The sequence below is a fragment of the Semicossyphus pulcher genome, unplaced genomic scaffold, assembly GCF_022749685.1.
Source record: "Semicossyphus pulcher isolate SPU_LCO1_2020_fin unplaced genomic scaffold, fSemPul1.0.p SCAF_7, whole genome shotgun sequence".
Taxonomy (NCBI): Eukaryota; Metazoa; Chordata; class Actinopteri; order Labriformes; family Labridae; genus Semicossyphus; species Semicossyphus pulcher.
Genome location: NW_027211748.1, coordinates 16,298,390 through 16,320,751, shown reverse-complemented (window position 1 = coordinate 16,320,751; position 22,362 = coordinate 16,298,390). Strand labels below are relative to the sequence as shown.

Sequence of the window (22,362 nt, the reverse complement as noted above, 5' to 3'; positions counted from 1 at the left end):
TCTCCAAGGCAGGAGCACCTTTATTACAATAAGCAGTGCCTTTAAGAGAAAACAGATGCATGTTTGACTGGTTCATTAGACACACAGCCTCAGACCAAATGCTACAGGACCACTTATCTGTATGATTTTCTTCCATTGTACCTGTAATACAACATTCCCCCCCACTTTCAACACATGAAAGATGAAAGAACTGACACTCATGTTTGTACAGATTAGACCTCCAGAAGTCTTCCAGTTATGCCTGTAATACTTTGCTTAGGGCTTTTTAGGTTGTATGTGACACCTTGAATGAACCAGTTTGAACAGCCATGTGTGTTGTCACACTCAAACTACTCCTCACGTCATCAGGGCTTTCCTGTTCCACCTCTCCTACAAACTGTTGTAATGAGTGACACTTGTAGCTTGCACACACAGTACACCTAAGGAACATAACATACATGCACACAGAACAATTTTTAACACAGTAGCTGTCTATAAATAGACACCAAGAGCTCTAATCAGCCTAGCATGTGATATGTCTAACACAAAGCAAATACTTGCTAGAAAGTTCTTGATGCCAGTTTTTTCCTTTATTTTTTACATAAACCTCAATGTCAAACCTGAGGTCAAATGTTTTCCGAATTAAATGCTGTAATATTATGAGAAAACAGCACACCTTCTTGGTGTTTTTGACAAAGATTAATGAACCATTTCCCATGATAATACAAGACATTTACTGCCTATAGTTGCCAGAACTGGCAGAAAATATGTCAAGCGACTATAAGCACACAATTATCCTCTGTAACACATTCATTGATTGCTTCTTAGACAAGCAATACCCAAAGCTCTTTAGCCCAGCACATGAAAGACGCAGGAGGAAGCAGCTGTATTCATCATTTATTAACTGCTTTGGTGCACCGGCATGTGCCGGGGTAAATGCTTTGGAGATAGCCCAGTCGTTCATCTTTTCTGCTTTCATCACACCGCATCATCCTTTAGCCTTTCTTCTCCTCTTTGTTCTCGTCATCGTCTGGGTTGTAGACGCTGACGGTGAACTCGCCAGCCTCTTTTCCGTACTTGTTCTTGACCACAAGGGCGTATTTGCCAGAGTCAGCCGTGGAGACGGATGAGATTGTGATGCTGGCAAACTTGCCGGCCTCGAACTTGAGTTTGTAGCGTTCATCGGACACCAGCTCCTTGTCGTTCTTCGTCCAGCACACCTCAGGCACGGGCTCGCCCCAGACGTTGCCAGTCAGGTTCAGGGACTATAATAAAGACATTGCAGGAGTTTGATGTGAGTTAAACAGAATTAAGAGGAAAGAGAGCTCCATAATTGAGATAATGAAAAGAAAGAAGATAGTGAGACAAATAGTTTGCCACAGTGTATAAACACACTGAATATCAAATTTATGTACCTTGCCCTCTTGGATTGCAACCACATCTGGCAAGCCTCCAACAACACGAGCGCGGTCTAAACAAGAAAAGCAAGAGTGAGCCAAGAAGCAAATCAATCAAGCTGTGTAAAATGTATGTGTTGACAACATAATATTCACCCAAACTGACTTTCAAACTGCTAAATGAACAATCCTTTATAAAACGTATTATAACATTTTGAGCTGTACTGCCTGCCTGAATAATATTTCAAATAAGTTTGGGACTTTTTTAATTCCATATTGCAGAAATATAGCCTTTTCTTCTCCCTGGAAACCAATTCCCATGAATGATAACTTGATATTACGATGATAAAAAGACTTGTGTATCTTTGACTCCACTGAACCCACGTCTAAAATTCTATCAAAACGAAAGTAGCTTCTGTATCCAGAGAAATGTTACACAATTTCATAGTGCGGAGTGTCCTGGGGGGAATAAAATAATAAATAACCACTCACTTCTCTCTGCGATTGCTGCCGCCCTACGGAAGGAAGGAGACAGACATTGTCATAAGCATCTTAAAATGGTATCACAGGAAGAACACTCTGACCTTTTTCTGTATGCTATACAATAACAGGAAAAGTATTTTAGCGCCTTTGAAAGGGCTCACAAAGTGCATACAGTCTATTTCAGGTTTGTGATAACTGTTAGTATTTATTTGGGTAAACATCCTCTTCAGGCTGAAATACAGAGTTACACAACAGAAGGAGCGAGTCAGATGGGTTTGTTTACTTACTTGAGCCTTTGGAATTCCTCAAATGCCTCTTCCCAAGCTGCAACAGAAAATTTTAAGTTATTGTGATTAATAAGCACAAAAATAGTCAAAGTAAATGAGAGCTTTTGAAAAAGCTAAAGCATCTTCCTCATTTGGTTTTCAAAGTCTCACTCACCCTTGCCGGTTAGCTCGAAGGCTCTCTTTACACCGTCCTTGCCATCAAAGATGTCCATGCTGTATTTGCCCTTGTCCTTCTCGGTGGGCTCGTTGATCTTAAGCCAAAGCTGCTCCCCTGTGACTCCTGACTTAACTCTCTCTGAGGCGGCAATCTTAGCATCTCTGAAGGAGAAATTGGTAACACAGAGATCAATTAATGCTTGACTGTGATATCAAGAAGTACAATTAAAAGTTAGTTATTTTCGTTCACCCATAAAATTTACACAATCATAACTTTATTATACCAAAATGAGAGATTCATTTGTTTGTTCCCAAGTCTAAGATCACAGTTTCTATTGTATTTAATGATCTTGTGCTATGGAACATTTTATTGTCCATGACATGGACACCTGACCATTCAGGATAATAGATATAACATTCGCATTAAGCTACATGGTAAAAAAAATTAGGAGATTAGAAAAGCATATTGCATTTGAAAGGGTTTGAAAAAAAGGATGATTTCACATACTTGTGGAGCCAACCGACACGCAGGTCCTCATCGTAATATGTGACCTCGGAGTAGAGGATGATGCCATGTTCAGTACTGGTTACTTTGATTTCAGAGGAGGAGGTGGCTGAAGGAAGAGAAATTTAAGGCAGGTGTTTATCTATATCCCACAGAGACCATACAGTCTGTAGCTCTTAATAGTTCATGCAGTGGAAAATACTGCAAATGTGCTTCTTCCTGTGTTTTCCTTCAGTGTGTCGTCTATGTGTGGAGCTTCATTACTGCTTGGTAAGTGTGAAGCTTTATGACTCACCAATAACCCTGAAAAGCTCATTCATTACAGCTTGGTATCCTGGGAAAAAAGGATGAAAACAGCAATCAAAGTCATATTCACTGACTTTTGATGTAACACATAATATCTGAAAAAGACTATACCTGCATCTGTCAGATTGAATGTGCTCCTATCTTTGCCTCTGTCGTCCTTCAGGAAGACCTCGTAAATACCTGCATCCTTCTTGCAGATCTAGAGTTTGAAGCAAAAGCAACTTCAGTATCCTTCAGTTAGCCATGAACTCCTTTCTACCTCAAGCAAAGGGGAAAACAGTGTAATTCTTTAAACAGATAACAGACGAGAAAACAGCCAGACAGAGACAACTAAACCGAAAAGGCAAGCTTTTCTGCCGCCCGGGATGCTGCAGGCGTTAAATGGGAAACATGAATAGGGGTGAGACGAGGAGAACACATGGAGAAATGATAGGCGTGAACTTATGGCAACAAAGATTATGTCCAGACTTTGGGTCTTGGCGGTGGGGGAACGTCCTCTGCAGGTGCCTTTTTTCTTCCTTTTTCTTTCTGTATCTCTTGCTTAATAACCCACTGTGAATTAGACAGATAAGCCAGTTAATGCGAGAAGCAGATGACAGCAGTAGCGATGAACAGCCCGCCTGTCCCGAGCTCATGCAATGACACAAACCCTCTCTTTTATGTTTTATACAGTTTCCAACATTAACAAAACTTTACTGGCACCTGACTAGCAGTTAGAAATGAAAATGATGAATGAGTCACACAGATAAACCATATACTGTATGTACAGTATATGGGTATAAATGTTGAAAAGCACCATCTATAAGTCTATTATATAAAAATGTATAATATCAGAATACAAATACAAATAGTAAAACATCGACAATAGAAAGTCAGTTAAACTAAATAAATATTTTCTGAACCCCAAATACGACATGATGACGTGCTGACTCCAGCAGCACTGAGCAAAAGTCGACAACATGAATATTTCTACAAGTGTTTCATCATTTATGTTTCTGTGTGTCAGAGAGGGGTAGCTGCTTGCGTAGCATCTAGTCTAGGCCTACAATGTAAGCACAGCTGCATGAGAAGCATGGCTTTCAGCTTTTTACGCAGCAGCTCACGACTCCTGACAAACTGTGGCCTCCGTCTAATGGCCTGACCTTTCCGATATTAAAGGTCAGCTCGCCGTCCTGTCTCTCGATTTTCTGAGCGTCCTCATCATCGTCAGCAATCTCGATGCTGTCCTTAGACCAGGTGATCTCAGTCTCTGGTCTGACATTTCCTATCTGTTGACAGATAGAAGACAAATAGGAATAAGTTGACTCACCTAAATAGCAACCATCTTTTGAGAAATATGGAAAGCAGTACACATGTTTCTTTTCATACCTTGCATTTCAGCAGCACATTACATTCTGAAGTAACAGCGTAGCTAAGGTACTCGACAAAGTGAGGACCTAGAGGTAGTAAAAAAATGAAATAAAAATATTGGAATATACTTGTCCAATCGGTGATAAACTTCACTACTGGAGAAGTAAGAACCCTTACCTTGTTTCCTGACCCATTCTGCTCTCTCAAATTCTGATTTCTTTTGAAGCTCCCTGAATTCTGGACAACAGAAAAAAATGTATGTCTTAAATTTCTGATTCTCAGAACTTTTAACACAATCCCTGACTGACCTTTCAGACAGTACACGAGAAAGTCGGCAACAACAAGAACACGCAGGCAAAGAAAGGTTGTCTTCTGCTGCCCCTCAATGGACACATACATCAACTGCAGTCTTACCATCTCCAATGAGCACCAGGCTGGTTGTACCCTTTGCCTTTCCATCCACCAGGTTAAAGGTGAACGTTCCCTCATCTATGACCTCCAGAGAGTCCATAAACATTTCAATGATGCCTGTAGTTTTGTCGAAGTTCATTGTGTATTTCTGGAAGCAAAAAGAAGAAGAAATCAAGATCCGTCAGTTGTAAAGATAAAATCAGGTTTTAGAAAATGATTCAAAACTGAAAATACACAGAACAAAATGAAAAAAAGAGACATGATATGCTTTGTGAGTATGATTCCTACCTTGCCCTGAGAAACGATGACGTCATTAAACACATAATCCACTTGGCAGGCGGAAGTGCATTTCTCCACCTGAGTCCAGAATCGCACGCGACCCTTCTCAAGCAGGTCCATGGCCATTTCATTCTTGAAGGGAATAACTGGAGAAAAATACATTGCAATGTAAAATAATGAGAAACAAGACTTGTGTAAGCCAAACCTGTGTTTCTAGAGAGTCTTTGTTGTTGTTCTTGGCTGTTGTTTTTTGGCTTGAGGTGCTCCCACACTAACTTTATTTAAAAGTGTACAAAAGAATTTTTAAATAGGGGCACTACGGCCAAGGACGCTGAATGTTCTGACTTAATTCATGATATCTTAATATTCAACCTGTTTGTCTATTCTCATGTTTTTATCCATTACTTTAGCTTACTGTTTAAACTGTTACCCATTAATTTAGCTGACCATTTCAACTATTGCTAACCATTTCAACCACCTATCTATTACTTCAAGGTAGTTAACATTATTTGAACCACATAACCACTACTTTTAGCTAGCTTATTTAAACTGTTCATCCATAACTTCAGTTCACAATTTAAACATTAACTAACGATTTGAACCATTCATCCATTTATCTATTACTTTAGCTATTTATTTGAACCTTTTTATTCATTACTCTAGGTTACTATTTTATCTGTTTAGCCATTACTTTAGCTAACTATTTAAACATTAGCTAACAAAAAAAAACGTTTAGCCACTACTTAGGCTAACTATTTTAACCATTTATCTATTACTTTAGCTATTTATTTGAGCCCTTTTATCTCTTACTCTATGCTACTATTTTAAGTGTTTAGCCATTACTTTAGCAAACTATTTAAACATTAGCTAACTATAACAACCATTTAGCCACTACTTTGGCAAACTATTTAAACATTAGCTAACTATAACAACCGTTCAGCCACTACTTTGGCAAACTATTTAAACATTAGCTTACTATTTCCCACAATTATCCCTTACTTTTAGCCAGCTATTTATATCTGCTCATCCAATGCTTTTAGCTAACAATTTCAATTTGTTCATTAGTTTTACCTAATCATCAAATGTTTATCCATAACCTTTAGCTACCTGTTTAGACTTCTGTGTTTGCTCGCTAACACATTTTTACATGCGTTCACATGATTGCAATATGTAATGCTCATGGATATATTCTTTCAATCAAATCATGATTTATATTTAGTTTATTTATTAGTTGAGCTACTCCAATCCACAATCTTTCCATGTAACCCCTGACAAATGCGAAAGTACTTGAATGGTACAAGTAACTCGGGTTGGAAATGACTGGAGTAAAGTGATAAAGATGGATGTTCTAATCCTTAGCGATAACTAAAACTGTATTTGTTCTTGATAAATATGATCTAGTCTTGACAGGTGAAAGAAAACATGGTAACTGTGATGTGGAGGGATACTCACCAGGGAACTTGTGCTCATGGCTGATATCCAGAAGACGCTTGAGACCTGTCAAATAAAAACAACAGAGGCAGCCAAATGGATAAATATCCTGATCTCTGCAAAACCCTTCAGTATAAACTCTTTATTACTAGTTTTACTTTAATAGTGTCTTTTTTGATAGTGTTTTAATAAAGCATATTGTTAAAGATATCAAGTACATCTTTGGATGTTACAACAGCTTTTACAGACACGCAGCACTGAATCAATTGAGTCAGCTTTCTGAACAAACACACATAGACCCTGGAGTATAGCAGAGGTCAATTTGATGCAGCTGTTGAAACAGAATAACAGACATGAGTTTTCACAGTCCTTCAGGTCCCCCTTAAGACTTTAGCACTGACGTCACCCAAACAAATAACAAGTGAATCAAGTTTCAGGTACACTGGAGCAGAGTCTGTGGGCTGACTCACCCTCCTCAGTGAGTGTGTAGCTGGAGGAGATGCCATCAGTGTTGGTAACCATACAAGAGAAGGTGCCCAGATCCTCCAGGGAAGGACTGTTGAAGATAGCTCTGGACCTGGAGATGATAACACATGCGGAAAACAGGGTATAAATGAGGAAAGAGGTAGAACTTGTTCGGATTTAAACCGGCAAGATGGTTTTCCGCACTGTTTGAAAAGCCTGGAAAATGCCTTGGGCAAGAGCTTGTTTATTCATCACTCGAAGTTGCATGACACATTGGGCAAACAAGAGATACTTACTTGCCCTTCTCAGTGACAATAGTCAGGCGAGAGGTGTCTGTCATAGCCTTGTAATTCTTGGACCACACAAACTCAGAGCCCTCTTTCATTTCAGAGCACTCAAAGACCATGGAGATCACACCATCATCATCGACATCCACGTAAATCTCCTTGGTGCCTGAGGAAGGGAAAGTAAATGGTTACAGAGTGTGTATAGATAGCATTATAAATAAAGTCAGGATTATGGTGATAACAAAAGAATAACAATCATTGAATATTAATGTAAAAGTGAAGTTACATATCAGTGAAGATTTTCTCTACTTTTCTACACTTTCCAGACCTGCGTAGGAGCACTATGCAATTGAATGTGAGAGTTACGTAATAATCACACTTACCGGGGCGAGTCTGGGCCACGATTGGACCTAAGGCTGCTGAGGGCTTTCCAACTCCAGCAAGATTTTGAGCACGCACGCGGAAGACGTAGGATGTACCAGCCTTCAGCCCTGCGACCTGAATCAGCACATGAGGAGTCGAAGTGAGAGATAGTTAAAGACCATTTTTGGGCCATTTACAAAAGTCCAATAAATCTCTCCACCTTTCTCACCTTCATGTATTTCATCTTGTTGGCCTTCTCATGAACAGCCTTCCAGCCTTCGTCTCCAGCGGAGGCTTCCTTGATGTCCATGTAGTATCCATTGACAGCAGAGCGGCCATTAAATGCTGGTGGCTCCCAGAGGACGACCACGGAGGTGTCACGGACCTCCAGCACATGAAGGCCAACAGGAGCACCTTGGAGGGGTAAATGAAGCAGTTTCGAAAATGTAGTAAAATAATTTAAGGCCCAAGTTGATGTCTTCAGATTTACTTTTTCGTCCAACTAACAGCCCAAAGCGTTACATAAGACAAGGAAATTAATCACATTGTATCAATTGAAAAGCTAAAACCAGGTAACATTCGACAATTTTGATTATATCATAATAATAATTGTTCAGAAACAGTTGCCTGTTTAATCTTCTAACTTTTTCCTCTCTCATATCTACCAAAAGCGTTATTCCGTGCATTTATTCTGCTGTGTGAGCATACTGTCTCTCATACCTGGTACAGTAATGGTCCATTCCTTGCACTCAAGCCCTGCACTGGGCAGAGAGGCTTTGCTCACACCAGCCATGTTCATAGCGCGCACCTGGAACTGGTAGAAGACGTTCTCCTTCAGGTTCTCAGCCTAAAAGAAACAAATGCAGATAATTGGAAATTATTCAAATTCTTGTTTTAAACTGGCAAACTCTGAACAACACTTAATTAACTTAATAAATACCAAGTAGAGAAAATCATTTGAGCTACATGTTTAGTAAAGAATGGTGACACTGTATAGTGTGACTGCTTCATTTACTTTAAAGGACGTAGTAGTCAATGCCTGGTGGTTCATTTCGTGCCATTTTCCAACAGCAGCTCCCTTCACGGTCCTGTAGTCCACAAAATATCCCCTGATATCTGCGCCTCCATTTTTAGCAGGCGCGGTCCAGCCCAGGACCATGTAATCCTTCACAGCCTCCAGCAGGGACACACTGGTGGGCTTTCCAGGGACAGCTGGGAAGAAAACAAATAAGCTGGTCAACAAGAGAAGAACAGAAGAGGCATGTTCAAGAAGATCATTTTCATATAATCTGTGTAGAAAAAACAATACGATAAATAGTCTTTTAAAGATTGTCTGGCATTATCCAACTACTGCATTGATTTTTTTTGTCATCAGTGTTTAGCTACCTTATTACAAATGGTACAGTTAAACATGCTACATGCTTTGGGCACACAAGCAACACACTTTTTAGGGTCATTGTAATGTATAAAGTACTTACACTCTAGGCCAGAAGCAGCGTAACTTTCACGCTACGAAAACCTCAGAAAGCCAGACGAGACTCTCATTAGGCCCATGCTCTCTAGAACTCAATGTTTAAGCCTTTACCTTGGCCATGCACCAAGAGGCACCCCTAAAGAGTTATCAAATAGCATAAGAGAACTCAAGCAAAAACACATTTAAACAGAAATCAACACAGAAAAAGCTGCGTAAAACATGATGTTATTTGTTATTTAACATCAATACTAACGATGAAATTATGTGAAAGAGCAAAATGAACTCTGTTAGCGATGAGTATATCAGACATGCACATGCAATTACATTATGCAGCAGTCACATCTGAACATGTGGCTCTTGCATTCATGCAGTAAAAGAGAGGATATTTTTGCAGCTAACTGCATCATAACAAAATCTCTGAGAAGATGAATAAAGCGGTAAAATGATTTTTGGTGAGGAAGAGGAAAATGATTGTGGAAAGTTAACAAAGTTCATGAACAAAGATGAGTAAAGAGGCTCACTGGCAAAGAGCAGAGAGCTGCAGGTCATTTGTTCAACTATCTGAATTTAAAGCAGGTTTTTTCTCTGTACTTTGCCAGAAATCATTCCCAGGATGAATGAATGTTTAAAAATAGCTGGGAGGATGTGGCAGAGAAAGAGAATGGATGGAGCAGAGGGACAGAGTATGGCTTGAACGCTACAGGCAAAGTAAATAATGGAGTTTTTTCTGAGGACACTCACAGATGGCCGCCTGAACAACAACAGCATCAGAATTAGGGGAACACTGGCTGTATCCAGCAGCGTTGACTGCCTTGACCTTAAACACGTAGTTTGCACCGGTCGTCAGGCCGTGGCACACAAACCTGTGAAGAGTACAGACAAAGTTTCAATGAGTTAACATCGCACTCAACAAGAAAAAGGAAGATTTTCTATTTTGAATGCAATTGTAAAATTAACTGGAATAAACAGAATTTCCCATCTAAAGACTAAAGACTACACATTTTACGAGGCATTAGCACGCTTGCAATTTCCAGAAGAAATTAATAGCCAAAGTAGCTAGCTTAACTAACTAACCTTGACTTTCACAAGGACACATTGTAAGTTTTTAAATATGATATAAGACATATTGTCTTTTGAACAGACAACATTTGATTGTTTTACAGTTGTAATTATTTAGTCTTTCAAAATGTTATTTATTGTTGTCAATATCTGTTCTTATTTTCCATCTGTTTGTTCCTATGTGAAGCACTTTGCGCTGCATGTTTGTATGAAAGGTGCTATACAAATAAAGTTGGGTTGAATTCATAAGCAGTAAAACACAGCCACTGTTCAAGATGGTGCACTCTGCCCTAGGTCTGATATGACCATAGGCTATGTGAGCTAACATTTGCTAATGTTAGCTCACATTAGCAAACTTTGGGTAGATACTCTTGTCTAACTAGCATTACTGAATGATTTTACAGACTTTAAGACTCTACTCTAAATGTGCTACTGTCACACTATGTTTTGGTGTCAGAAAGTTAGTTAAAGTTAAATATTCCCTCTTGAAATGTTAGTACAGCTGGTTGGTAAGGGAGCAGTTGGTAAGGGATAGTTGTTTTCTTCGGGTTCTGCTTCACACAGCTTATGCAAAACTACCAGAGTAAATCAAGGGCGCTTACCGTTTTCTATTATGCTCACCCTGTTAAGCTATGAATGACATGTGAATTCATAACTCAGAATTATATTCAACTGTGCCTACCTGGTCTGCTTGACAGGTTTGTTGTTGCACGGTATCCAGACATCAGTGCCCACCACGTTACATTCAATATAGTAGCCGACCAGCTGGGTGACTTCCTTAGAGGCACCCCAGGTGACCACCACAGAGGTGTCGGTGTTCCTGATGGGCACTGGGTTTCCTGGAGCTGAGGGCAGGTCTGTTTGCAAACAAGGAAGAAACAAATGAGGCAAAACTCGATAAAGTAAGCAAAGGGGGGATATAATGGATGGGATTTGGACAGAGCATAATGGAGGAAGGACCAGGAGTTTCTAATTTAAATCATAGAGGAATACAACTGGACAACCTATACATAATATATATGCAAGTCTTGCCGGCTCACCCAGCTTATCTGCGACCGTGGTCTCTCCTGTGGACACAGAGGCTTCGCCCACACCAGCAGAGTTGCAGCAGCGCACACGGAAGTTGTAGGAATTTCCCTCGGCCAGGTCAAAGAGGGCAAAGCGAGGAGACTTGACTGGCATGCCGGTGTTCACCCTCTGCCAGGTGTCTGTACCTGACATACACTGTATTTGACAGATAAAAAAGAAAGGTCAGAGAGTGCTCCAGCCTCAGTGTCAGTCTTCACATTCACAAGAGTAAAAGAACAAAATAACCTGAAAAGGTCATATATAGCAAGTGGCAACTTCTTGTAACTGTTTGACTATGCTTACCTGTTGTGACCAGCTCGATTCAGTTCATTAGAATAATTTTTAGCGGTAAAATAATAAAATGTTATCACAAGGAGCAAAGCAAAGAAAAGTCACGGTTGTTTTTCTTTGGTCACAGGGACAAAACCTAAGACATTTAATGTAATTAAAAACAGCAAATATTCACATTTGAGAAGCTTGAGTCAGTAAATAACACACAATTCTGTTAATTAACTATTAATTTTCTTATATAAGTTGTTTCAGGTTTTGAAAGTTATGCACTTCTCCTCACCTTCTCAATATAATACATGACTCCTTCATGACCCCTCTGCACTGGAGGCTGCCAGGCGAGCACCACGTAGCTCTTGGTTGCCTCAGTAACCACGACATCAGAGGGTTCTCCGGGGACAATGCCCACTGAGGAGGAAGAGGAAGCACACATTACTCGAAGGATGGGACTTTAACCAGGTGAATTCTTATTTAAGTCTTTATAAGCCGCTTGGGATAAATTTCAATGCTGATACGAAAACAATAGAAAACAATACAATAATAAAAACAATCATGTTTTTGTTACATCCAGATTTTTTTAATCAACACTATATGCCAAAATTGTGACATTAGCCAGCTTTCCATAATTCATATTTTTTACTTGACCCCGGAACACATTTCAGACGTCACAGGAAGGAAACTTAAATACCCAGTCGGCTAAGTTGTTTTAAATGTTATGACACTAAATAAGTCTGAAGCTGTCATACCAGTGGGATCCTCCTCTGTGAACTTGATCATCCCAGTCCAAGGAGCTGAGGGGCCAGCTGTTGGAGGGTAAAAAAATACAAGAATTACATAAAAAAAAACGCCAACGTTTTCAGCTTTGAGTCAGCAGGACTCATGACGTGTCTCTCACCTCTGAGGCGAGCTCTGTCGGAGGGATCCATGGCCACCACCGCCTCAGACACACGGGACGCACGGCTGACTCCTACCTTGTTCAAAGCCCGTACCCTGAAGGTGTAAGAACGGCCCTCCACCAGTCCTGTGACAGGGAAGCGGGCATACTTCACTGGGTTGTCGTTACATTGAGCCCAGTGGTGAGTGCCAACCTCGCACCTGACAGGAAAACACAAATAGATCGTATTTATGAGGACAACAAGCAACATTCTATTTATTTATCATATATTTTTATTTTAGGCATCATATGCAGCCTACACAGTTACTGGTTGACTGATAGACTGCTAAAGTAGGAATGTTTGTAGGTGTTTTAGCAAGTTTGACGGCAGTTTGGTGTAAATCTAGGAGCTATTTTGGTAAGCTCCACATGCTTTTGAATGTAGGATTGTATAACTGCCAAAATAATTTGTCATTCAGAATTAGCAGAGCAACCTGTCGATGTAGTATCCCAGTATGGGGCTGCTGCCCTCCACCGCTGGCTGCTTCCAGGTTACCACCACATAATCCTTGTTGGCGTCATGACAACGCACATCCAGGGGGGCCACGGGAACTCCCTCCACCTCAACTTCGGCATCTGGCATGGCAATGCAAGGCGCACACACACATACAGTTGTTACTAGCGCTGTTTCTAAATCAGGATGCTCTCCATTACATACTCAGTTTTCCCTTTCTGACCTACTTACACCTTTACAGTACAGTAAGTGTGTTGGCGTTGGAGGAGTTCAGATCATTGTTATATTAAGGGGATTCTTAACAGACGCTCTTGTGCATAAATCTGATGGTTTTTAAGTTAGATGAAACTCCCTGTGGTGACTTTTCTGACATGCAGACAGATTTAACATCCCACAGAGGAAACCAAACACCTCAGAGAGAGCGTTGTGTCACTTAAAGACACACCAAAATCATACAGTTACCTACCACATCTGCCTGGAAAGGAAAGTGGCCTCATAACTTCATTTCATTTTCAATGTAATATTAAATTTCAAACCTAATCTTCACGTCTCCCTTCTTTTCGCAATTTATAAAATCTTGTGTTAATCCACTGAGCACCTCACCTCTGACAAACACATAGGCAGAGTAGGTGTCAAAGCCAGACTTGGTGTTGACGCGCAGGGTGTACATGCCCTCATCTTCCTTGTTCAGATGGACCAGTGTAAGTGTGGCACGCTCCCCAGACCAGTGAGTGCGTACCCATTTAGAGGGCTTCAAGGGGACAGCTAATGGGAGAAGTCAGAAACAAAAACACATGTGATTTGATACCTATAGTTAGGTGTGCTACTATAGTTTTTGTTAGGCTACTTAAGTTATAGCTTACGTAGAAGGATGCATTTTACTTACAGTTTCTGCACCACACGACTTCAGGCTGGTATTTCTTCACAGTGGGATAAACGATGACGGTGCAGCCAATGCTCAATGTCTCGCCCTCGCTGCCAAAGGCCACCTCGAACTTGTCAATGATGGTTGTTTCAAAGGTGACACCATGTTCAGCACAGTAACCATCTGTAAAGGAAAAAAAAACAGTTAAAAGTTGGTAGATACAGTTCAATGTTGGAATGTTCTTTTAAGTTCTCCATTTTGGTCTCTACTCTATGTCTTGCTCTTTAGCTAACTTCTAAACTGCATTCACCTGCTAGAAACTAATGTTGTGTCTGTCAGCGTTGTAGCTGTCAGCTTTATTCAGCCTTACATGTACGAGCCAGAATTGGCAGGAGGTATCAGAATGGTAAGTTGAAATCTTGACAACGACTTGACTACAAGCTAGTGCAAGAAGGCAGCCTGAGGTTAATGACGCTGAATGACGGTGAATTTCAGCTAGAGCGGTTCTATGTAGAAACCTGCAGCTGTTCTGAACGGCCCATTTCAGAGGCGACCTTTTTAAAATGTTATTCTTGAAAAACATGGAATTATGCAGTTTTCACTTTTTCACTGTGAACAATAAACACCCAAACATGTGAAACACGTGAAAATATGAGAATATCCATTCAAAAGATATGGCCCCTTTAAATACAAAAGAGAAGTATTTAAAGTGACTTACGTGGTTTGGGATCAAGTGGGCCTGCTTCCTCGCCGTCCTGGAACCCTGTGGAGAAATATTAGCAACCTTGTTTTATCAATAATAAGAGACTTCTGACATACACAACAGTAAAATATTGATTAAAAAATGCTATACATGAGTTGAAGGACATAGAGCGTGGTTTTCTACCAAAGCCTGACCCTCAAAGAAACAGCTTTTAGTTCGTGTCCCGTTTACTTTGGTGACAGTTACACCTCTACTTTAAGCTTTGACCTCTAAGTTAAGGAAACTGGAACTGACAAGAAATAATCTGTGAGAGAAAACAGTTACCTACTTTTGACAACAACAGTAGCCACAATGGAAGATTCCCCTTTCACATTGAGGGCAGAGGCTTGATACTTAGCAGTGTCCAGGAAATCACAGCTGAAAACACAAGAAGGGGCAGACATGGTGAGTAACTGGCATCTCCTATTTAAGAATATATTCAACATAAAACATTCAGTCTTTTGCATTTCTGTGTACATCTGGTGAATTCTAACTGAGGCCATGCAGCTGAATGATTACCTACTTCTTGATCTCCAGGGAGTGCATGTTGTAATTGCTCTCGGTTGTGTACTTCTCGGGGTGGGCTTTGGCATCAATGAGGACATTGTTTTTGTACCTTGAAGACAGCAGAAGAAGACAGCTGGTTTATTTTTACCATCATCTCCAGAGTCTAATTGCAGAGGACTGTGTGTGTGTGTGTTTGGAAAATAGTTTTTGCGAGAGCTTTGAATGGGAGCTTCTCTGTGACACACACAAGACTGATCGCTCTCAGTTTCTTTTTCTTGTGCCTCACAGAAGCCGGGGATCTTACCAGGCAATCCTGGGTTTAGGCCATCCAGCCACAGTGCAGTGCAGCTTCACAGTCTTTCCCTCCCAGGTGGTCTGTCCACGGGGCTTGACGATAAACTCCGGACGGTGCATCAGGCTGTCGGGGTTCATCTTCTTACGGAACTCGGACCACTCGTCCATCTATGGAGAGAGAGTGGAGCCAGATTGTCATGTAATGGGTTTGTACGGCTTCATGTGGAGATATGATGATGAAGATGGGCCACAATCCACAAAAGGATGAAAGAATTACCGTCCTTGTGAGTTCCACACGTTCAGCTGATTCCCTGATATGTGTTGACCTGGTTTTCTTCACCACTTTAACCTGCATGGCCTCCTTAGACTCCCTGACAAACAGGTTCCTCATGGCCACGTAGTTAATCCCCTCTTCAGTGACATCGTCCTCTCGGGCCTCAATCAGACCGCGAACATCGTCATGACTGGTACACAACAAACCAACAACACGTGAGAGCAGTTTGGACTTACAGTAAAACAGAAACAGGTCTTGGTAGTGTCATTAACTATAACTAACATCATCAATAGTCAGCATCGTTGGTATTGATTACCTAGAGGAATACCCCTCATGTTTCACAGGGTCCTCACTCACCTGGCTCTGAATACGGGGATCACATAGCCGATAACTTCCTTGTCCTTGTCCATTGCCAGGTAGGTGCGTTTGGCTCTCTTGGGTAGCGGGCTCAGTTTAACCACCTCCTGCCCTGTCTCTGTCTTCACAGAGGTCTTCAGGCTGAGAGGTAAGAGACAACAGTCACAACACTCGCACTACAAACACAATATATGGTGCTTTCAAATACAGCTTACATTGCGTACTGTCTGTAAGGTCTGTAGTCTTTTTCTGTGACATAAACCTGTACTGTACAAATGGCAAACACATTAGGTCTGGAGAGACTGGGTTTATAATGAGGAAGTGTTCTCGATCTGGCACGCTGTATGGACATTCTTTCAGGGTAAGGGCTAATGTGGTGTTTAAAGCACCATGCTCTGTACACTTCAAACACCCTTTTTTCCCTCTTATTTACTATACATACACACTTTTGTACTTTTAATGAGAATTAATTTATATTTATTTAAAGCTCCTGTGAGGAACTTTCGCTTTGTGCTGATTTTGGCGACCCCTGTGGACAAAGTGGAACCTCTTATGTCTTTGCTGGTCTTGTCCTGTTCATGTTTAAGAAGTGTTTTTTAACAAAAAATTGAAACATTGAAACACTTGCTGTAAATCTTTGCCATGGAAAATATAGAAAAGAAAGGCTAATATGGCAGCACAAAGTTAATCACCTTGTCTGACACCTACCCCCCAGCAGCGGTTATAGGCATTAAAAATAACTATAAAGATATAATCAGTCTTGTCGCTGATGGTCTTGTTTGCTTTCGTAGGTCATTTAGAGGCATCAAAGTTAATTTCAGTCTGTTTCATAACCAGCGAAAAACTCCTCACAGGAGCTTTAATTATTGATGTTTTTTTAATTACATTTTTCTCAGTTTTGCAAAAAATGCATTAAAACAACATAAAAATACATTAATAAGCCACACAGCTGCTCTGTGTGACATTTGTTGACACAACTATGAACATTAGACCGGCACTGTAGTTTATTTTGAGTCAATAGCCACATATATCTTTTGGCTGCTATTAATACTAGTGCTCATTAAAAGTCCCCCCATTATATCACAGTTCTTCCCTGTTGCTTTCAACTACAGTGCTCAGTTGTAGAAAGTCATTGAGCCTCTTTCACAATGAAATAACATATCTTGACCCGATTTCAAGATATACATCCATACATCAGGAGTAACAAATGGGCTTTGGGCTGCTTTTGAAGCTTTTGTTGACACTGACAACAAATACTGCCTGTATTACCTGTTGAGTGAACTTTTTCAACAACAAATGGTGACACTCTTTATAGCTTAACTCGGCTTCACTCGACAGTGTAAGCTAATAAAACATGCCCTATGAGCAGTTTCTAAAACTACTTCCTGACCACAAATTTTTAAGCTGATTTGGTTCTAATTAATCAAAATAAAGGAAAACAGACAGCATTACACACTAAAATATACTGGTAGTTAATTTAACAAGTAGAAAATGAAGTAATTTGAATGTATCTTCCACTGTATGTCGTTTGTAGGGACACAAAATGGATAAGAGATAGGTAAAAGAAGGAGCACGGAGCTGCAGTGAAATCTAAAAATAATCATGAATCACTCTGCCTCTCAGCATTTATAAAACTTTCAATAAGTGTTACATAAAGACACATTAAGAAAATGCTATAGTCCAACTATTAAAAAATGGAAGATGAATTTCTGTTCACCGTCTAGGACCCTGACCCATATCACACCCTGACGCATTCACCTATCAGCCTGTCAGGCCGTCCTATTGTCAGCCTGGTTTATAAATGGAGCCGGAACTGATGGGTATGCTTCAGGGTGGAAGAGTTCATTTTAAAGCCCCGCTTCCACTCATAATCTCAGCCGAGCCTGCCCCGCGCTCTCCCTTTAGCTTGAGGAAGTCGCTGCACAACGTGGCTTTGATAAACCCGATTCTTTACTGGTGAGACAGGATCAAGTCGATGGAAGAGGCAGACAGATGGAGAAAGTCTCAAAAGAGTTCTGAACAGTCAGGAAGTTTTTTCTGCCGCTGACTCACCAGGTGTTTTAAAACGAAGTCTTTGGATCAGAGTGTGAGAAAGTTTTCCTACTCATAAAAGCATTTCACTCCTTTCAGTCTGAGAAGCTACTTTAAAAAGTTTCCAATCTTTAAATATTATAAACACAAACAAAGTGAAGGACAAAAAATGTTGAAATACTGGTCAAAGGGTCATTAAGTATTAAAGGCCCATTAGAACCACTGTATACAGTGTCTTTACAGTCGGCCTTATGGTAATGTCTCATGTCCTGGCTTCAGAAATAGCTCAGCTGTCCATGAATATATCTGGCAGCCCTTCACTACAGCTGACATTCCTGCCCTGACCCCGTTTAAGAAGCGATCACCCTTCCAACATGAACACTGCAGAGCCCTGCAGCCTGAAGGACAAAGAAACTCTGAGCATAGTGCATGTTGACAAGAGTTAGTCACAGAATAGAACTTACAAATCTAAGTCTAAATGTTGTCGTAATTGAAGCATCCTTTCACATGACACAAAGGCTTGATTTTATGTTTAATCTGACCGAGCCTCATTTGAATCTAACATAGAATTTGACACATATTAGAAACTAAAGGAACATCTAACTAAACATGAAGGAGTGTAATCAATACAGCCAACTTACTAGAAATTACAGGCTTACTACTCATGGTCTTTACCGCTCTTTAACAGTTCTTTACATGACTGATTTATCTGCAGATCCTTTTGTCGATTATCTGTTTGGTCCAATATCCAAAGCCAACCAAAAATGCATGATGCAACATCCACATACACACATTCAAAGTGCTTATTTTGTCCAATCAAAGGTCCAAAAGACAAATAAAACTAACAAAAACAACAACAGCATGAAGAAAATCCTGACATTTACCCATTTGAGAAGCTGGAAAAATGAATGTTTGCTTGAAACATAATGCTTACATTAAATTTGCCAAATTTCACACTATTGTTTTATGTATTATTGTTTTCCATGGGATTTGTATAACTGTATACTAATAATTGTAGGTTCGTATAAGCTTCAGACTCTGCAAATGAAGGTATAGAAACATAATAGTCTCCTTATGGGGTGCTGGTTTAGCTCAGCTGGTAGAGCAGGTGCCCCATACACAGAGGTTACAGTCCTCAACGCACCGATTGCAGACTCAACTCCCGGTCTGCTGATCATTTGGTGCATGTCATTCTCCACTCTCTCCTCTCCATATTTCCTGTTCCTCCATAGCTATTCTATCTAATAAAGACAAAGCCAATAAAATAATATTAGTCTGCTTATGTCAAATACATAAGCAAAATCCTATAGCTCTGTGAATCAAGTAGTTACATTACAACAGCCCAGAGCTATAGACTCAATACTTAAGACTTGGACATAAAAATTAGGACTTTTGCTTTGACTTACACTTGGCCATTTTGAGATTTGACTTACAACTTGATTCCTTAAAAACCTGAATAGACAGGTGAAGTTCTGATCTGGCTTACAGCTCTCAGAGACATGAGAGACTTGTGACTTGACTTGGGCTACAAGTAGAGGATATGTATTCTCATAAAAATACAAAACCCCTTATCATCACTAAAAGATCATCATGTCTCTGCAGATAAAGATCAGCAAAGAGACAGCCGTGCCCTCCATGAAAAAACACTGTGAGTCTCCTGCTGCTGAACTCACATCACACCAGGCCCAAAGTACGGTGCTGAATATTTGAGAGAGGTCTGCTTGAAAGCACTCATCACTTCCGAGTGTACAGAAGCGGCAGGTTACATCAAAAGAGCCTTTACGTTATTTAACAGTTTAGCAATATGAACCATCTCTAGTGTCTGTGTCACTCCCACACTCTTACCGCCGGCTGGAAGTCTTGTAAGCAGCGACCGACTGCTGGCTAACAGATGACTTGGAGCTCAGGTAACAGCTGCTCTCAAAGTGATGCTGCTGCTGCTGCTGCCGTTGATAGTGACGCTGCTGCTGCTGCTGCAGATGCTGCTGCTGCTGCACCACATGTTGCTGCTGCACATGTTGCTGCTGCACCACATGTTGCTGCTGCACATGCTGCTGCTGCACATGTTGCTGCTGCATATGATGCTGCTGCACATGTTGCTGCTGCACATGTTGCTGCTGCAGATGATGCTGCTGCACATGTTGCTGCTGCATATGATGCTGCTGCACATGTTGCTCCTGCACATGTTGCTGCTGCACATGTTGCTGCTGCAGATAATGCTGCTGCACACGTTGCTGCTGCAGATGACGCTGCTGCAGATGATGCTGCTGCTTCCTTGTCACTTGTATTGATCCTGACATCTTGAGATCCACTCCGCCGACTTTTACTTTCAGACTTTTCTTTAGTTAACCAGCTCTGTAAATCAATCTCATCGTTATTATAACAGATTGCTTCCCTCGTAAGGGTCAGTTTAGGCCAGGAGATGGTGATTAGGTATATTAAAGATGGATGGTTTAGGCAACCAGGAAATGTTAAAGCTGTTAAGAGGGCTTCATGATTTTTTTGTGAGCAGGTTAAGTGTTAGCTCTGGTTAAATCTACCTCTATTGTTAAATAAAGAAGCAGCAGGTAATTAAAAGATTGTAGCAGCATCGTTTTGTCTACGCTCTACACGTTGGTTTTGTGTCTTCAAATGTAATAGAAGCTTTATTTAATGTATGTACATGTTTTTAAGAGCATCACCTCCACAGGTGGAAATATAAAAGGGATAAACTTGTGATGAAAATAAAATGTGTTGCGATGTAAAACAGTGGCTGTTGGGCTAAAATCAATGTAATACGGAAAAAAAGTAAAAGATATTACACTATGTAGGTACAAAGTATCAGCTGATTGTTCAAATAATCATAAAATAAAGTCCCTTCTCAATTCCTAAAGTCAGCGCTGACACAGAAATTCCCTATTTTGTTCGTCCAATGGTAATACCAAAAGGTATTCAGTTTTCATAGAAAACAAACAAATATTAACACTTCAGAGCTGGAACAAGGGAATTTTTGCTGAGTTCTGCTTTAGAAAATGCGTTGGATGAATCATTTACAAAAGTAATGTAGAGTAATTCTCTGTAGATTCAGCAATCGATCAATCACTTCAGGTTATACAGCCAGAAAACAGGAGCAGCTTCCATTGGGCATAGACCCATCATCACGTGACCCCAGATCAAGAAGATAATCATAAGTTCATGACAATAGACTTAGAAATGTATTGTCTGATGGTTACGTCATTGAGAAACACATACAACAGGCAGTGTCCTGAGTGCCTCTGTGTTTAAAATGATCCACAAACTGTAAACTAGTCAGCCACAAGGACAAAGAAAGCATTTAAAGAGAAGATATGACTCATTAAAACTACTTGTTTTAGAAATGGAAAAAGTTAAATGAATAGATGAGATCTTCTTTTTGGATGATTTCACTTCAATGACACATGCAGTCTAATCTACAAGGACACACCTTGTTAGTATAGGGCACAGTAAAAATATCCTTATAAAAACAACATAGTAAAAATGGTACATTAATTCACTTGTTAAAAGGAAGCCTTAGGCCTCACTGGTTCAGGGTTTTAAAAGACTACAGAACATAAAGTAAAATTACAAGACGTATTCATAAAAAAATATATATGTCACTCACCACGACTTAGAGTCCCCCAATCCACAATAGTTGAAATTTAGAGAAAGGGTGAGCTATTCCAAAAGTAGCTAAAGCAAGTCCAGATCCAGGCAAAGCAGCAGGGTGAGGGGCAGAGGACAGGACGGCAGTCCACAGAACAAAAATAATGCTGCCACTCGGCAGAATGCACAAGACACCGTCAGGACCTTTTAAGGCTGGGACAGATTTAAATTTAGACCATGAGACCATGAGAAGGGCCAGGCCAACGAGCCGAGGAGCCTCTGCTAGGCCAGACCCTGCTCTGTGAACAGTGGTGGGGGAAGTGTGGGAACTCGACATAATCGTGGACCCATTAAATTAATAGTGGACAGAACTAAAGTTGCTGCTACCTGTTGAACGGGATGGCATTAATTATTCCAAAGCATTCTCTTAAAACAAACTGCCACGGTTTAAAAGACGGGTCGAGAACCTGAACCAAATTGCTGCCAACTGTTTGCTATTTTAACAAATGTACCCACAGGCCTTAAAGTCAGGGCTGCACCAAAATGTGACCGTAAAACCTTTTAATTTCTTTTTCAGTTCAATCACCAGAACTTAAGAACTTTCTTTGTGCGACGAATATGCACAATTATGTAATAGTTGGTCAAACATAGTTGAGTAATGACATGCAGAATCGCAACTAAATAAACCTGGTAGTGACACTGGGCACTGCAGTTCT

General features: G+C 40.4%; 1 protein-coding gene across 1 annotated transcript; it reads right to left on the bottom strand.

The window, feature by feature from the left end:
- Window positions 1–2: 2 nt before the first annotated feature.
- myom1a (myomesin 1a (skelemin)) lies at window positions 3–21,808 on the bottom strand. The gene is made up of 39 exons (XM_069684692.1): window positions 21,666–21,808; window positions 20,275–20,401; window positions 19,892–19,986; window positions 16,016–16,156; window positions 15,662–15,848; window positions 15,395–15,552; window positions 15,107–15,199; window positions 14,873–14,961; window positions 14,560–14,604; window positions 13,863–14,024; window positions 13,580–13,741; window positions 12,957–13,098; window positions 12,484–12,683; window positions 12,335–12,391; window positions 11,872–11,996; window positions 11,273–11,456; window positions 10,915–11,089; window positions 9,915–10,036; window positions 8,715–8,911; window positions 8,420–8,546; window positions 7,929–8,113; window positions 7,720–7,834; window positions 7,346–7,502; window positions 7,055–7,161; window positions 6,606–6,650; window positions 5,163–5,299; window positions 4,878–5,022; window positions 4,641–4,700; window positions 4,482–4,549; window positions 4,256–4,381; window positions 3,582–3,665; window positions 3,225–3,312; window positions 3,103–3,141; window positions 2,811–2,916; window positions 2,301–2,464; window positions 2,147–2,183; window positions 1,869–1,891; window positions 1,395–1,450; window positions 3–1,244 (listed from the first exon to the last, which is right to left on the bottom strand). Exons 2-39 carry the CDS (start codon window positions 20,344–20,346, stop codon window positions 975–977), a joined length of 4,545 nt encoding a protein of 1,514 aa, XP_069540793.1. The 5' UTR covers window positions 20,347–20,401; window positions 21,666–21,808; the 3' UTR covers window positions 3–974.
- Window positions 21,809–22,362: the final 554 nt, after the last annotated feature.

What these genes read in the sequence shown, in the direction of transcription:
- myom1a (XM_069684692.1), bottom strand. Translation starts at nt 20,346, where the DNA reads ATGTCAGGATCAATACAAGTGACAAGGAAGCAGCAGCATCATCTGCAG. An exon ending in CCCACTTGATCCCAAACCAC is followed by an intron (nt 14,025 to 14,559) that starts GTAAGTCACTTT and finishes TTTCCTTTACAG; the next exon opens with ATGGTTACTGTGCTGAACAT. An exon ending in ATGTGCTGCTGAAATGCAAG is followed by an intron (nt 4,382 to 4,481) that starts GTATGAAAAGAA and finishes ATCTGTCAACAG; the next exon opens with ATAGGAAATGTCAGACCAGA.